This window comes from Cavia porcellus, unplaced genomic scaffold, assembly GCF_034190915.1.
Source record: "Cavia porcellus strain 051 isolate PalLab524CR breed Dunkin Hartley unplaced genomic scaffold, mCavPor4.1 scaffold_25, whole genome shotgun sequence".
NCBI lineage: Eukaryota > Metazoa > Chordata > Mammalia > Rodentia > Caviidae > Cavia > Cavia porcellus.
Genome location: NW_026947508.1, coordinates 24,813,259 through 24,829,089, shown reverse-complemented (window position 1 = coordinate 24,829,089; position 15,831 = coordinate 24,813,259). Strand labels below are relative to the sequence as shown.

Sequence of the window (15,831 nt, the reverse complement as noted above, 5' to 3'; positions counted from 1 at the left end):
CTCAGCTCATGCTGCCTCAGTGAGGCAGCTCTACTTCACCATCGCCCTTGGCCTGCGCCTTTTCTCCCCCAGGGACTTCATCCACAGCCGACCCAGCCCTAGAACATTGTCCTCTGGACACAGCCGCGGGTGGGGGAGAGGGAAAGGGCTAGACATTTTTAACCTCCAGCCCAATTGTGATGTAAATGCTGTGTGACCCTTGGCCAAAATGGGCAGCGGCCCTACCTGTCCTCACCACCACCTTCATCACCAAACCAGCTCTGGTTAAGTCACTACTACTTGCGCCAGGCCGTGAGTAAGAGCAAAGTTGGGATCAGCGCCCCGGTGTCTGCATGGCCCTGGGACGCCGGACTCCTCCGCGTGACGCTGCCTCCTAGGCCCCCACCCGAGGGTCTGTGTGACTCGGTCCCAGGCCACCGTGGCCGGAGCCTGTAGCACTCAAGCATGAGTTCCCGCGCTAAATGCCAGAGTAGCCCGGGGCAGAGAGGGTTCCCCAGGGGGAGGAACAGGCTCTGTGATGTCACAGCGCCAAGACGCAGTCACAATGCAGTCCTCACCCTCGAGGACTCGGCCCAGGCTAGCGGCAGACACCTGCCCGGCTCCGCCTGGACCGGAGCGACCTCTCGTGGCCAGGGCTCTGGCAACCGCTTCCAGCCTGGGACCAGCCTCGGCCTCCGGCAGGTGAGCACTGACCCCGGGGCGCACAGGCAGGGGCGCCCCGATACCCACCAGCGGTCTGACCGTCACTCCCCGCTCAGAGCGCCGCGGGGCCTGGACATGAGTGCCCAGGAGCCCCCACAGGGTCGAAGATTCCCCATTGAGGCCGGAGACTCTCCTGGCCTTGCAGCCGCCCCCGAATCCCAGGACAACCCGGAGCCGGTAGCTACGGAGCGCAACCCGGTCAGGTGAGGCCAGCGCCCCGCCCCAGCCCTCGGCCCCCCTTCCCACCCCAGGGCCCCCAGGTCAAGCCCCAGTGCCAGAGGACCCCAGGGGCCTCCCTGGTTCGCCCCAACAGCATGGCCCGGCCGGCACCTCAGCGCCCCCTGTGGCGCGCCGCTCTCCCCAGGCCGCTGCGACGCTGCCCCGGCTGCCACTGCCTGACGCTGCTGCACGTGCCTATCGACGTCTACCTGGCCATGGGCGGGAGCCCGCGGGCCCGCGACACCTGAGCGCCTCTGTGCACAGCGGCTCCGCGGGAGCCGGGCGGGACGAGGCCGCACGCGCCGAGCACGAGACAATGATGCACATTTTAAAATAAAAGAATGATGCACATTTTAATAAAGCACAGCATAAACTGTTCTTTCCACCCCGGACTGGCCGTGTATGTCTGTCGGTCGTATTGGGCCCACCACACCTCGCTCCATCCAGTAACACCTTCCCTTGGGAGCCTCCTCTCTCAGGACTGCCCTTGGGCTTGGGGGAGGCCTCCCGTTTCTTGCTGGTCAGGACCCCTTCCCGCAGACTTTTCCCACAGCCTGCTGTTGTCTGTCTCCCCTTCCCTGTCATTGGTTAGCCAGTGAAATTTACATTAGTGTGCGGGGGCGCTGGTGACCCAGGGGAGTTTAGGATTGAAGCGAAGGAGGGAAAGGCAGGCATGTTTAGACAGAGACCCACTCCAGGCCCAAGTTGGAATTAGGTTCTGCTACCTGCTGTCTTGTGAGGGCACTTCCGGCATTGTTGGAGGGATAATGGACTGCCTCCGTTCATTTTGTGCTCTGGTTTCTCTGTGTTTTTTTGAGTTGTTTGTTGAGACAGGATCTCTCTATGCAGTTCAGACTGGCCTTGAACTCCCTATGTAGCCTGATGGTCTCAAACTCCAGGTGATCCTCCTGCCCCAACCTCCAAATGCCAAGATTCCAGATGTGCACCACCACACCCAGCAAATTGTGATTGCTTCCTATTTTACAAGTGAAGAACCTAAGGCTTGAGACACTGGCCTAGAGTTGCCCAAATGATAGGTGATGTTGGCATACTTCTGAGTGTCTGAGGACTCAATGCCTTTACATCCATCCATAGGAGGCACCCAAGACAAAAAGCCTGCCCCAAGGGCTAGTATTTAAGATGAACAAGTATTTTCCACATTCCAGTGTTGCTTTAATCAGCTTGTATGTTTATGTTGGAAAAATTCTAATGCAAACGATGGTTTCAGTCTACTGTCCCTGGAGCTCTAAGTAGAACTGATTCAGTACCGCTCCCCTAGGTCACCAGAAAGAGACAGATTTTTTTTTTTTTTTTTTTTGACAATGTCTCACTGTGTAGTTCAAGCTGGCCTTGAACTCACAGTGATCCTCCTGCCTCAGCCTCCTGTGGGCTGGGATAGCTTTCTTTGATTTCCACTCAAAATGTTCTTGCAAGCTAGGTGTGGCAGTGCATGCCTATAATCCCAGCACTCAGGAGGCTAAGGCAAGGAGCATTGCCATGAGTTTGAGGCCAGTTCAACTACATAGTGAAATCCTGTCTCAAAAAATTCAAGAAAAAAAAAATGCTTTTCCAAAACAAGCATGATGACACACACCTGTAATCCCAGCACTCAAAGAACTGCTGTGAGTTCAATGACAGCCTGGATCACATAGTGAGTTCAAAGCCAGACTATACTATATAGCAAAAGAAAAAGGCTCTTACAGTCAGTCCCAAAATGCTGATCTCTGTGGAGCCTGCCAATCCCAAATGTCTGAATCCTTCCCATTATTCCTTTTTCTCTTCTTTTTTCCTCTTCTCAGTCATCCTTTCCTTTAAAGAACATTTACTACTATCTCCATGTGCTAGGTCTGTGAGTGATGCAAAGATGCTAGACCTGCTGGGGATTTAGCTCAGTGGCATAAGCGCCTGCCTGACAAGCACAAGGTCACAAGTTCAATCCCTGGTACAAAGAAAACAAACAAACAAAAAAGATTCTAGACCTGGCCCCTGGGCCAGCCAAAGCCTTAAGCAGGTAAGCTCTAAAATGTGCATCAGCAAAGAGGAAGGGCCTTATGGGTAGACAGAACATTGTGAGGGCCCTTGAGGCAGGAAGGTGGAAGGCAATTCAAGGAATACAGTTGTTTTTACCAACACCTTCCTGGAACGAGCCATAGCCTTCTGAGAGCCCATTGCTGCATTCAGGGTTAGCAGAAAAGCAGCTGGTCCCAGAAGGCCTTCAAGTGCCATGCTGAGGAGTTTACACTTTGTTTTGTAGCACAACAGGGAGCATGACAGGCTTGACCTGGGTCATTGACTCTTCTGCTTCTCTTCTTCCATCCTGTTTTTGTTTCTTTTTCCTCTTTCCACTGGCCTACACTCCAGTTCTGAGTTCAAGTTCTATCTCTGCCATTTACTGACTCTACAACCTTTGGCTAACTCCTAGGCCTCTCAGAGTCTCCATTTCGAGATCTGGAAAATGGAACTAATGACCCTGGGAGGTTTCCGTAAGGTCCCGCCTGCACAGTACCAGGCAGGAAGCCCTGCCTAGCCACCGCTTGAGGGCGAGGCCCCAGCTGCTGCTTGTCTAACCTTTGGCTTCAAGTGGCAGCAGAGAGCCAGGTAGCCAAGGACTCTGTTCCCTGGGGACTGGGTGACAGCCAGCCCTGCAGGGACCTAGGGAAACCCTCTCATCTTCGGATTTTCCAGCTGTTCTGCTCAGAAACCCATGAACTTGGGGGTTGGGGGTTGAGGATTTCCAGCTGGGAAAGGCAGAACTCCTCTCTCCATCCTTTAGGGCCATCCTCAGACCCTGGTGACAGACAGCCAGGTCCCAGCCTTATTATCTAGACCTGAGCAGTGAAGAACCCAGAGAAAGGGCTTGTTCACATCACCGCCTTCGCTGCCTTCTCTTTCAGACACCTTATTAGGTGGCCCCTCCCTAAGGGACCCCCTTTTTAGAAGGAGGGGGCGAAGTACAGATGGACCCCCCAGGTTACCATGGAGACAGCAGGGAAAGGGTTGCTGTATTGCCACGGCAACAATTGACGTCAGCACTACCCTTTCCCATCGCTTGATATGAGAGGGGGGCAGCCACCCCAACTGCAAGCAAATCCCCCACATAGCCTCCTCCCCCTACTGAGCCAATCAACCATGGGGTCGACAGGCTTAATATAGCACAGGAGTTAAAAGCACAGACTCTGATGTCAAGCAAAGCTCAGTTCAAATCCTCACTCGGCCTCATCCTTGCCGTGTGAATCTGGACAAGTTCCTTAACCCCTTGGAGACTCACAGGGACAGGGAGGACCGAGGGTTGTGGTGAGGATGGCATGGGATCATGCAGGTAATGGGCTCTGGGCCTGGTGCACAGGAAGTTCACAGGCTGACTGATGTCAGCTTACTATCGTGGGACCTTTCAAGGGGCTGTGACCCTTCAGATACAGACTCACAGCACCTAGAGGGGCCAGGATTCCCAAGGGCTAAGACCCACGCAGGATTTAAGCATCTCAGGATTCGGGTCTGGGGGTGGAGCCAGAGACAGTGGAATTTCCAGGCTCTGAGGAAACCCCAAATGCTATTTTCTCTGATGACCCATCACATCCGGGCTCTGACCCGACTTCCTCTTTCCCCTCCCCTCTGCCTTGCACTAGCCCATCTCAGTATCCTTCAACCTGTGAGTCCCCTAGGAAAAAGGATAGATGAGAGACCATGGGAGGACATCAGATAAACCCACACCCGATAGGAGAGGAGTTGGACACCAAAGAGCGGTGGGTGTCCCAGCTCCATGGCCCCACCCACCCTTGGAGCATGAGGACCAGACATTTTCATTTCCTCTCTCTCTCCCAGCCTCCAGTCCAGGCCACCACAGTTCATTATACACCGATCCACCCTCACCCGCCTGAGTGAGGCCCCATCCCTGGCCATCGGTTTCCTCCAGAAACCCCCAGCTTAGCCTCTCTGCTTCCTTCCTTCCTTCCTTCCTCCATTCCAGTATTATTCTACAGAAACCACGACCCACATGTCACTCATTTAAATCTCACCAAAGGGCCGGAGATACAGCTCAGTGCCTGGCAAGCCCAAGGTTCTAAGTTCAGTTCCCTGTACCAAAAATCAATTAATGAGCCTCTCCAATGACCGGGCATGATGACACACACCTGTAATCCCAGTACTCGGGAGGCTGCAGCAGGAGGATTGTCATGAGTCCAAGGCCAGCCTGGGCTACATAGCAAGGTCCCGTATCAAAAATAAATAGCTCAGCGGCATAAGCACCTGCCTCGCAAGGGTGCAGTCTTGAGTTCGATTCCCAGTACCAATAAAAATAAATAAATAAATAAATACATAAATAGAGTCTCACCAATATCTTCATGTCACCTGTCCAGCCACATCAGCTACCATTCAGTTCTTCACGATGCATTCTTTCCCTCAGAACCCCACTTACCAGGAATCTATGACTCCTCCTAAGGCTCTGCTGACTGCCATCCCCTCCCACAGCTCCTGCTCGCCCCACATGTGGCTGCTGCACTTTCAATGTCTATGAGTTAATCAAAGGCAAGAGCTATATAATATTCGTTCCGACATTCCCCACATCTGGAACAGGAGGGCTTACGTTCAGATTAGTTTACGAATGACTGCTTGACAAGTGCCCGGAGGTGAGGTCTTGGTGCTGGAGAAGCACTAGCAAAGCTCTCTGGACTGGTCAGCGATCGAAAATGGCTCTTGTAAGGAGCTGACGTGTGAACTGAAAGATAAGAAGTAGTTACTCAGGCAGAGACATGGGAGTGGGAAACATCCCAGCATTTGGGATTAGCATGTTGTGCGTGTGACCTTGGTGCTGAGACACTGTACTCATGCTTAAGAACAACTTTGGTTTCCCCTAGGGACAGGTCACATAGCAGGGTCTAGGGTGGTTGTAGGGAGACAGTCAGGAGGCAGCTGCAGCCTTCTAGGTGCAAGGTGAAGGGGCCTTGGACCAGGTATGGGTAACGGAAGTGAAATAAAGCAATAGATTGTAGATACATCTTGGAAAGAACAGGATTTTGTAACTGCCTGAGTATCAAAAGATAGAGCCAGCCAGGCATAGTGGTTTATATCTGTAATCCCAGCACTTAGGAGGCTGAGGCAGGAGAATCACAAGTATGAGGCCAGCCTGGGCTCCACAGTGAATCCAAGGGCAGCCTGAACTATATAGCAAGACCCTAAAATGGCATCTAGAACCAAGCCTGGATTTTGAGTTCAGCCAACTAGAAAATGGCCAAGCTAGGGACCATGGAAGGGAGGGCAGATGTGAGGCTTTGTTGTGAGGTCAGATGTCCTATGGAGGGCTCAAGAGGCAAGCATGAGGTGGTGCAGAAAGGACTGTGCTGCAAGACAGAAATGTCTCTACACAAAGTGGATGGATGCCAAAGGCCTGGGAACCCGTGAGACTCCCAGGCACAGACTGTAGAGAGTCCAGAAAAATCCACAATGAGCCAGCAAGCAGCACAGCAACAGCTGAGAAGGCAGCAAGAGAATCAGGAGTCACAGTGTCCCAAACGAGGGCCCAAAAGTATCTCCAACAGGAGGGAGTATTTTTCACTGTGTCAAAGTGAGCCACTGCTAAGGGGTCACTTGAAATAAACAGTCCCAAGCATCTCTGGGATTTGGCAACAAGGAGGTCAGTGGTGACCTTGAGGAGCTGTTCCTGTGGAATGCTGGGGGAGGAAGTGGAAACGTGCATACACAATTTTTTCAAAAATGCTGGCTGAGAAGTGGAGCCGGAGAAGGATGTGGGGTTGAAGGAGGGCTTTCTGTTTTTCAGAGATAGCAAAGACTGTTTGCTGATGAGAAGGAGCTGTCAAAGAGGGAGAGGTTGAAGATGGGGAAAGCTGAAGGGATTGGAGGAGGGATATTCTCCAAGGAAGAGAAGGAGATTAGATCCCCAAATATGGCTGCACAATGTGTGTGGGGATGGGGGTGCAAGCCAGGGCCTGTGCTGGGCTCTGGGGGCTTTGGGGGCTCACAGCAGCTGCCCACCTTCCAGCAACCAGTGTGAGTCACTGTGGGGCCGGGGGAATAGCCCAAACAGGCCGTGTAGGAAAGGGAGCTGGGGTCAGGGATACAGCCCAGCAGCAAAGATGCTGCCTGGCAAGTCCAAGGTTGTGAATTTGAGTCCCCGTACCAAAAAAGAACAAGAAAGAGGAGGAAGAAGAGGAGGAGGGGAAGAAGAGAGAATGAGAAAGAAGGAAGGAAGGAAGGAAGGAAGGAAGGAAGGAAGGAAGGAAGAAAGAAAGAAAGAAAGAAAAGAACAAGAAAGGAAAGAAAGAAAGAAAGAAAGAAAGAAAGAAAGAAAGAAAGAAAGAAAGAAAGAAAGAAAGAAAGAAAAGAAAAAGGGAGGGAGCTGGACCAGTAAGTTCCTCAGGTTCCCCAAGAGTCAGGGAGCAGGGCCCAGCCTGGTCTTTGAGCCCTGAGCCTGGACACCATGCTCTGAACAAGACAAGGGCATAGACAGGTTGTCTCAAGCTTTGTAGGAAGTTTGATTTTCCCTCTCTGAACCTCAGTTTCTCCTTAGCCAAAAGAGTGTTAGAGCAGAGCAAGGCTTTCAAACTTTGTGTGTGTGGTCAGGGTGTCAGGGACTCTTTCAAGACATGGGTGTGTTTGGAACTTTGCATTCAGCCAGGGGACCCTACGAGGAGTGGACTCTTGGTGAGCACATCCATCCGAGCTGTGGAGCAGCAACTGGAGACTAAGGACAAGTGTCTCTCCAACCAGCAGCAGACCAGCAGACACCTCTGCCCTCTGCCCTCGGCGCCCTCTTGCTACCTTGCCTGTACTTACAGTGCTGGGGGGGGGGGGTCTGTGTCCCCAGAGAATTTGAAGATCTGGTGACCATCCCTACCCACTGAAGTGGTTGGATGGGAGACATGACAGACTAGAACTAGGTCCCCGAAAAGAGACCAGCTCTGTTCCCAACCCTCTCTGCCAGCTGATGTCTCATACTAAAAACAGCAGGCCTAGGGGAACTATGGGCTTTCGGGCCTCCCCCTCCACGCTCCAGCAGGTATTAAACAGACGGAACAGGGGCAAGCAGGCTGGACACCATGCTCTTTATTGAGACACCCACTTCATGGTTAATTCTCTTCAATGCTGGAGAGGGGGCCAACAGGATAAAGCAGCACTAGCAGCACTTGGGAATTAAGAAGGCAGGGGTGGGGTCGCTCCAACATCCCCCTCCAGGGCTACGGATTTAGCTCAGTGGCACAAGGTAGGCGTGAGGTTGTGAGTTCAATCCTCAGTACCAAAAAAGAAAAAATATATATATATTTCCCTCTAGCCAGGAGTAACTTGGACCCTCGTCGATCCGAGGCAGCAACTCCTTCCGCGCCTCACGCCCTTTCCCCCGTGACAGCCGCGGCCTGGCTCCCCGCAGGCGGCCTCGGGCCTCGCTTCCGCACCGCCGGACCAGAAGCTGTGCTCTTGGGGCTACCAGGGCCCAGCCTTGCCGGAGCTCGCCGCCCGCCGCCCGCCGCAGCCTGAGTGACTACAGGCTGAGCCCGCAGCGCCACCGCCCACCCGGCGCCGACTGGCGCTGGCTCGCGCGCAAGAACTCTGCGGCTGCCCAGGGCCAGCGGGCGGCCGGCCGCATCCGCCGGCTACGGCGCGCGCCCGCGCCTCACGTGAGCGTGCGGAAGCCTGGGAAAGGGGGGGCGGAGCCTGAGCGGGGTTGGGGGTCCCGGAGAGGGGCGGGCCGCCAGAGCCCCGGATTGCAGTCTCGGAGCGAAGAACCAGGCGGGGATGCAGGGCTGGTGCCAGGTGGGGGCGGGGCCTGAGGGGGCGGGGCTGGAGCGCGGGAGAGGGAAAGGATCTGGGGCCATGGGCAGACCTGGAGGTAGAGAAGCCTTGCGCCTATCCTGTCTACTCAAAGCTCCTACCTTCCAGGTGGAAGCACCGGTGGCAAAAATATCGTCATGCCGGGGATTTAGTTCAGCGGTATAAGCGCCTGCCTGGCAAGCGTGAGGTTGCGCGTTCGAGCCCCGGTATATATATATATATAATCAGTTCTGGGCCAAAGGAAGAGATACCTAGTTCCCTTGTGCCAGCTAGAGCCGGAAAGGGGCGTGGCCAGAAGGGAAATGGGCGGGGCTTATCCGAAGGGCGGGGCCTGGCTGGTGTGGGAAGGTTAGCGGCTGCAGTTTCAGACCCATAGCCTGGAGGTTTGGGGACCACGCTAGATCCTGTCCTCGTCATCAAGGACCAGCTTGCAGCCTCAGAGCAAGAGTGATTCTAGCCCAAGAGGTAGTAGCCAAGCTGAGTGACCAAAGGGAAGGAAGGGTGGGCCAAAAGGGTGCTGCCCTGGCATTATCCTGTTCGCCTATGTTCATCACATCTCTGTGCTGTGCTGTGCTGTGCTTTGCTTTTCTTTTGTTCTCTCTCTCTCTCTCTCTCTCTCTCTCTCTCTCTCTCTCTCCCTCTCTCCCCTCTCTCCCCCCCTCCCCCTGCAGGGTCTCGCTACTTTGTAGCCCAGGCTGGTCTTGAATTTTCAAAGATCCTCCTGCCTCACGCTGGGATTACCGGAGTGCACCATCACTTCCTGCCTTTTTTTTTTTTTTTTTTTTTGGTCTTTTTCATTTTTATCGGTACCTGGAATCGAACTCACGACTGCCTGCAGGCGCTTATGCCGCTGAGCTAAATCCCCAGCCCCTTTTTTTTGATAGGCTCTCGCTATGTAGTTCAGGCCGGCCTTGAACTGGCAGTTCTCCTGCCTCAGCCTGTGGAGTACTGGGATTATAGGCATGCACCACTACACCTGGTCTCTGTATGTGAAGTAAAAAACACTTTCTCTAGGTGTTCTCTGTTGTTCATTTATTTATTCAACAACTAATTGACAGGTTCTGTTTTATCAACTTATGCCAGGTTTATAACTGAGGTAAGCACTAGGTTCACATCAGTGAAACAAATAGTTGAGGTCCTCACCCTCTAGAGCACACCTTTGGTGGGGAGACAGCCCTTGAAAAGGGATTAGAGGTGAACAACCTGTTGTATTTGGAGAACAGCACTGTCCAGGTGCTACTGCATGTGGGGTGAGCAGGGACGGTCTCCTCCACAATCTACAACTGTGCCTGACACTGTAGTAAGGTCAGTACTACAGAGTGAATCCATGGTTGGTCAGGAGGTCCTTTCTAAGGAGTTGCATTTTAAATCAGGCCTACAGTATTCCAGGTCAGCTATGTCCAGCCCCTGAGCAGAGGGAACAGCATACATCTGGCTGGTGACCCTTGTTGGCCTGCAGAATCCATGTGGCCATATCTCGCTTTGCTGTTTCCCCTGTGGTCTTAGGAGCCCTGGGGCAAGGCTAATTAAGTTCCAGGGCCCCTAGAAGTAAAGTCATGGCTGAACTGATTCACTGCATGACCAACTTCTGGCCTACCCGGCAGGGTCTAGCCATTCCCCTGGAAGCGGCCCCTCCCCCACCAGCATCAGTCAGTCCCAGGACCTCTGGCTCCTTCCCAGGGCAGCACCCTGCTGTCAGGAAGGAAGTTCTTCCTCCTGTCTAACCACAGTCCCCTGCTGAGGCAACCCCAGACCCTTCCTCTCATTCTGCCATGTCAGGAGAGGGGAGGAAATGGGCTGGCTGCAGGAGCAGGTTCTGCCTGACAGAGAGCTCAGCAGACTTGACACCGGGAGGGTGACAACCCCTGGCAACCCCAGGGAGGCAGACCTCAAAGGACAGAGACAACTGCTCATTTTAGAAGCCTCTGTGGTATCCATTACCTCATCTAATCCTTCAAAACACGGCTTTATGAACAGAAACTCAAGCAGATCCCAAGATGAAAGCAGTGGCAGCACGGGAAGCAGAAGCCAGGTGTCTTGATAAAATAGTAATGATATAACCAGTATTTATGCTACACTCTCTGCCAGGTGCTATGCTAGCACTTTGGGTACATTTTCTCCTTCTTGTCATTTCCTTCGCTTGTTTGTGACAGGGTCTTACGTGTAGCACGCTGGCCTTAAACTCAGTATGTATTCCAATCTGGTCTTGAACTTGAGATTCTCCTGCCTCAGCCTCCTGAGTGCTGAGATTACAGGTGTGTGCCCCCACATCTGGCTTATATTCTCTTCTTTAAGCCTTGTCCAATCCTGTGAAGGTTGTACTGTCATATCCCTGTTGTCCCCAGGTGAGAAGACTGAGGCTCGTAGCCATCCAGTGACTTGTCAGAAGATACCAATTCATTCGGGGCAGGGCCAGATTTGAGCAAAGGCCATCCATCGTGCTCAGCTGTCCTCTCTTTGCCCTGGCATTCAAAAGGAGTGTTACACGTGTTTGTTTTTTCAGGGATTTGGGGACACAGGCTTCAGGCTGTTTGCAGGATGACCCTGAGACAGACCTGCATGGGACCAAGGATGAGCAGGAAGGAATGCGAACAATCCAGCATCCCATCCCTGTGGAGAAGGACCATCTGCCTATCTCCCTCCTGGGGTCTTAGGGCTCCTGTCTCTCACACTCCAACAAACCAGTATCTGCTTCTCTCCACCTCCTCTGTTTTACTTAGATATTCTGTCTCCCCAGGCACACGCTGAGCTGATTGAACTCGGGGCTGGGAAGCATCCGCTGCCACTCCTCGGCCCTGTCCCACGCCCACCAGACCCATAAACCCCAGCTGGGTTAGCTGTGCCACAGAAAGAAAGGCAGAGTCATACACCAGCCAAGCAAAGGGGTTCAGGAAGGTGACCTAGTTTGCCTGGAGCCCAGCGGGTGCTCTGGTGCATCAGGGAACACTTGGAGTGGCAGAGGTTCCTTAAGTTAGATCTTGACAGGCACCGGGCAAATGGCCTAAGGAGCTGCCAGACTCCAGTGTTGTGGGCAGAGGGGGCAGGGTAGAGAAAGGTTTGGTGATTTAAAGGCTGCAAGGCTCGATTCCACTGAAAGAACCATGAGATGAAGCTATCTGAAACAAACCCTATCTGTGCCAGGCATGGTGGCACATGCCTGCAATCCCAGAACTCAGGAGGCTGAGGCAGGAGAATTGCTGACAGTTTAAGGCCAGCCGAGGCTGCATAGTGAGTTCAAGGACAGTCTGAACTACATGGTGAGACCTTGTCTCTGTCCTGGATCACTACAATAAGCCATACTTGTTTCCCTGCATGCAGCAGGGAAAGAGGACGGTCAGGCAGTGAGGCTGGAAAGGCAGGAGGCAAAGGCAGAAAGCCCCAAGCGAGTAATGGAGATCTGAAGTAAAAACCTTAAATGCAAGGTACAGACTCCTCAAAGTAGGACGGAGCCATTGGGAGAGCTAAAGCCAAGGGGAGCTCGTTTGATTTTTACATTTCTTTTACTCCATTCATTACTTCACTATTTACTCCATGTGTCAACACATAATGGCTGGGGGCACAGTTCAGTAGAACAGCGCTTACTTACTATGCCTGATTCTGGATTTGCAGGTCTGGATTTGATCCCTGGCTCCTAAAAAAAAAAAAAAATGAGCACAATCTTTTTTTTTTTTTTTTTTTTTTTTGTCTTTTTCCTTTTTATCGGTACCAGGGATCGAACTCACGACTGCCTGCTTCCAAGGCAGGCGCTTATGCCGCTGAGCTAAACCTCCAGCCCCTATGAATACAGTCTATTGGAAAGTGAACTTGAAGAGAGCAGAGAAGAGCTGGCACCCAGCGGCAGAGACCAGGAAAAGATGAGGTGGCCCAGCCAAGTGAGGGGAGGGTCTTCCTCAGGGAGATGCATGTGGAGGTGCAGACACGGAGAACAATGAGATGAGATGGGAGTGTGGTGGACCATGCGCCCGGTTCCTGGCTGAGGCACCTGGGTATATACATTGTGAGAAGTGCTGAGTGATGGCGCAGAGATGTGACATGTACATTGGAGTCTTTCCTTTCTCCTGGGTAATCTAGAAAGCACCTGGTTTGATCTGGTTAAGAGAAAAGTTGAAATTCGGCAAAAAGGCAGGCATTCCAGGCAGAGAAAAGGTGTTCGAAGACCCTGCATGCCAACTGTGATGGCACATGCTGTAATCACAGCATGTGGGAGGCTGAGGCAAGAGGATCCATGTCAGTCTGAGGCCAGCCTGGGCTAACTACACAGCGAGCCCCAATCTTACAAAAAACCCTGAGGCAGAGGAGCCAGGAATCCGAGGAGCTTAGAAGCCAGTAGAGTTAAAGCTCAGTAGGCCAAGGAGAGAAGGAAATAGGGCTGAGGCTTTGATCCTCTCTCTAAAGTACAACCTACACATGTAGGCACTGAGGAAGGGTCACTGGGGTGTGAGGTCCACCTGTATAGCAGGTGGAAAGAAAGAATATAAGGGGCTTGGAGCTGGGTGGTGGTTCATTCCTGTAATCCCCACACACTGGGAGGATGAGGCAGGAGGATGGCAAGTTTAAGCCCAGCCTGAGATACTCAGCAAGATATTGTCTCAAAGTAACAAATCAAAAATGGCTGGAGATGTAGCTTAGTGGAAAAGCCCTGGGTTCCATCCCAGTGTCCCACCCCCCAAAAAGGAAGAGGGTGACTGAAAGGGGACAAAGTGATAAAGTGTGTGTTCGGTGGCTCTTAGAGCAGTGTCTCTGGGGCAACTCATTGAAAGAAGACCCTAGGGAGCCCTACAGGGGCTTAAGACCAGAGGGGTTCAGCCAGGCATGGTGGCACACACACGCCTGTAATCCCAGCCCTCAGAAAGCTGAGGCAGGAGGATCGCCATGAGTTCAAGGCCAAGCTTTTTTTTTTTTTTTTTTTTTTTTTTTTTTGTCTTTTTCCTTTTTATTGGTACCAGGGATCGAACTCACGACTGTCTGCTTGCAAGGCAGGCGCTTATGCCGCTGAGCTAAATCCCCAGCCCCAAGGCTAAGCATTTAAGGAAACCAAATACATTTCCCCCTGCACAACCAAGCATCCTTAGAATAGCCCATCATTCCCTCCACCACTTGGCCTGGTGATGGATGGGCTACAGGTTGTCTCAGGATTACCCAGCTCCCTCCCCGACAGTGATCAGACAGGGAAGGGAAGGATATGGGACACTGTTTAGCACCCTGTTTGTGACAGGCCCTGATCCCACAATTTCACATAATGGCCCTCAGGAACATTATCAAATGCCTGCAGGGTGCTCTGTACCCTAGGGGCGCAGTTTTCAGGGCTTTCCTTGGGAATACTAACCAGTTTATCACACAATAGCCTTCATAGAATGGGTACTTTTGCCATTCCCATTTTAGAGATGAAGATGCTGAGGCTCAGAGACAGCCTGCATGGTGATGGAGCCAGCTCTCCATCGCTATAAGCCACTCAACACAATGGCTTCTGGGCCACTTTGCTGAGTGGGCAGAGCGAGGCTCACTAGGGCAAGGGACTTGCCCAGGGTCACAAAGCCAAAAGGAAGCAGTTCACCCAGATCACCTAGAGACATGGGTGGGCAAAAGCCCAAGGTCAGGCAGGTAGAGAGGAAGGGGTGAGGCTGGAGACTGGGCTGGGAGGGAGATTCATTTTCCCAGGGACTTCCCCTCTGTGGGGGATTTCAGATGGAAAGTTATAAGCAGTCCACATTCTTTTGGTTTGGCCATTCCTTTCTCAAAGGCACCCAGGATCTGAAAAGAAACTGAAAGTTGGGGGAAGGGGGAGATAGGCTCAGAGAGAGAGAGAGTAGCCTAGATAAATGGGGTTGAAAGGGTTGGATTTCTGGTGACCTCATCGAGCTTGGGGGAGGTGAAGAGGTGAGCTGGAAGCTCGGGCCTCTGCTTTTGGGACTGAGCCCAAGAAGGACAGGGCCACTGGGCTGTGTTTGGGCCCCACCCAGTTGACTCAGCCACCCCAGCCACTCCCTCTCCACCAGCACACATACTCCAGGGAAAGGGAAGGGGACAGGAAGGGGAAGTTCTGGCTGCTCTAAAATTCTGAAAGGGAATTTTCAGAATTCCTGCCCTTGTAATTTGGTGAGTGGATGCTGGGCCCTAGTAAAAGGCCCTCGAGGTGACCCAGGATCTTAACCAGGGTTCAAGGCCTGTAACTGCGGACGTAGGTCCTGTTGAAAATCAAGGTAGAACCCAGCAAGCTGGTAACAAGCCCAGTCCCATGAGAAGCAGCTTTGGTTCTGGGAGTCAGGCTGTCGTCGTCCTGGCCCTGTGGCTGCTTGGTGATCTCCCTGACTGCTCCTGTCAGCTGAAGCAGCCTTCTGGATGCCACCAGCTGAATCAAGTACCACCGTGCCCTGGGAGCTCCTGAAGACTACTTTCCACTAGTCCCCACCTCCTCTCACCCCCGCCCTGTGCAGTTTCTCCGCTGTGAATGGGAAGGGAGATGGTGCACATCTCACAGCCCTGAGGCGATGTATGGAACGCCGGGCACAGGGTCAGCGCTGGCTGCTGGCCCTTCCTGCTTTTCTACAAGCCTCACCAGTGCCTGGGGATCTCCATGATTCTACACTGGGGTCCTGACTGTGCCCCAGGCGGCTGGTTCCTTCCTGCCTCTCAGCAGCTGTCCGCCCCACCCATGCGGTGCTCCTGCTGCCCAGGTACTTCCTGGGTGACCTCATGCACTGCATGGCCATAGTCACTCACTTCTCAGCAGTGAAAAGAGGCCCAGACTTCCTGGGGTCAGCCCTGACTTAAAACCTCTGTCTGATGTCTCTGGGAGGTCAGTAGTCAGACTTTGGGCTCTGGCCTTTGGCTCAGGAAATGTGATCCTGTGTGTGTGCTGAAGCTGCTTCCCAGTTCCCCCTGAGTGTTCCCAGGGCCCCTCCACTGGAGTGAGATTCAGTAACTCTCCCAAGCTCTTTTGCACCGATGCCTGGCCTCAGGCAATAGGTCCCCTCCACCGGCTGTCACCCAGGACAGAAACATGGGCAGCAGTAGCAACATCACTTGCTTGTCCTGCCTTCTCACGCAGCCAGTTCCTGAATCTTAGGCTCCCACCTCCCAAGCCTTCGGTGCTCCCACTCTGTCCCCAAACTCTTCCTCTCTAGGCCC

At 53.1% G+C, this 15,831-nt stretch overlaps 1 protein-coding gene across 4 annotated transcripts; it reads left to right on the top strand.

Moving 5' to 3' along the window:
- The first annotated feature begins 444 nt into the window (after positions 1–444).
- On the top strand, positions 445–1,306 carry Fam229a (family with sequence similarity 229 member A). Of its 4 annotated transcripts, none has more exons than XM_063235989.1 (3): positions 541–681; positions 759–905; positions 1,067–1,306. In XM_063235989.1, the coding sequence occupies exons 1-3, from the start codon at positions 545–547 to the stop codon at positions 1,167–1,169; spliced, it is 387 nt and encodes a 128-aa protein (XP_063092059.1). In that variant the 5' UTR covers positions 541–544; the 3' UTR covers positions 1,170–1,306. The 4 variants fall into 4 exon arrangements, with proteins under 4 accessions (XP_063092057.1, XP_063092056.1, XP_063092059.1 ...); XM_063235988.1 differs by having other exon boundaries at positions 1,016–1,306; XM_063235987.1 differs by having other exon boundaries at positions 445–905.
- The last annotated feature ends 14,525 nt before the right edge of the window (positions 1,307–15,831 follow it).

Coding starts and splice junctions, on each gene's coding strand:
- Fam229a (XM_063235986.1), top strand. CDS start 445: ATGAGTTCCCGCGCTAAATGCCAGAGTAGCCCGGGGCAGAGAGGGTTC. Junction 906..1,015: donor ACGGAGCGCAACCCGGTCAG/GTGAGGCCAGCG, acceptor TCGCCCCAACAG/CATGGCCCGGCCGGCACCTC.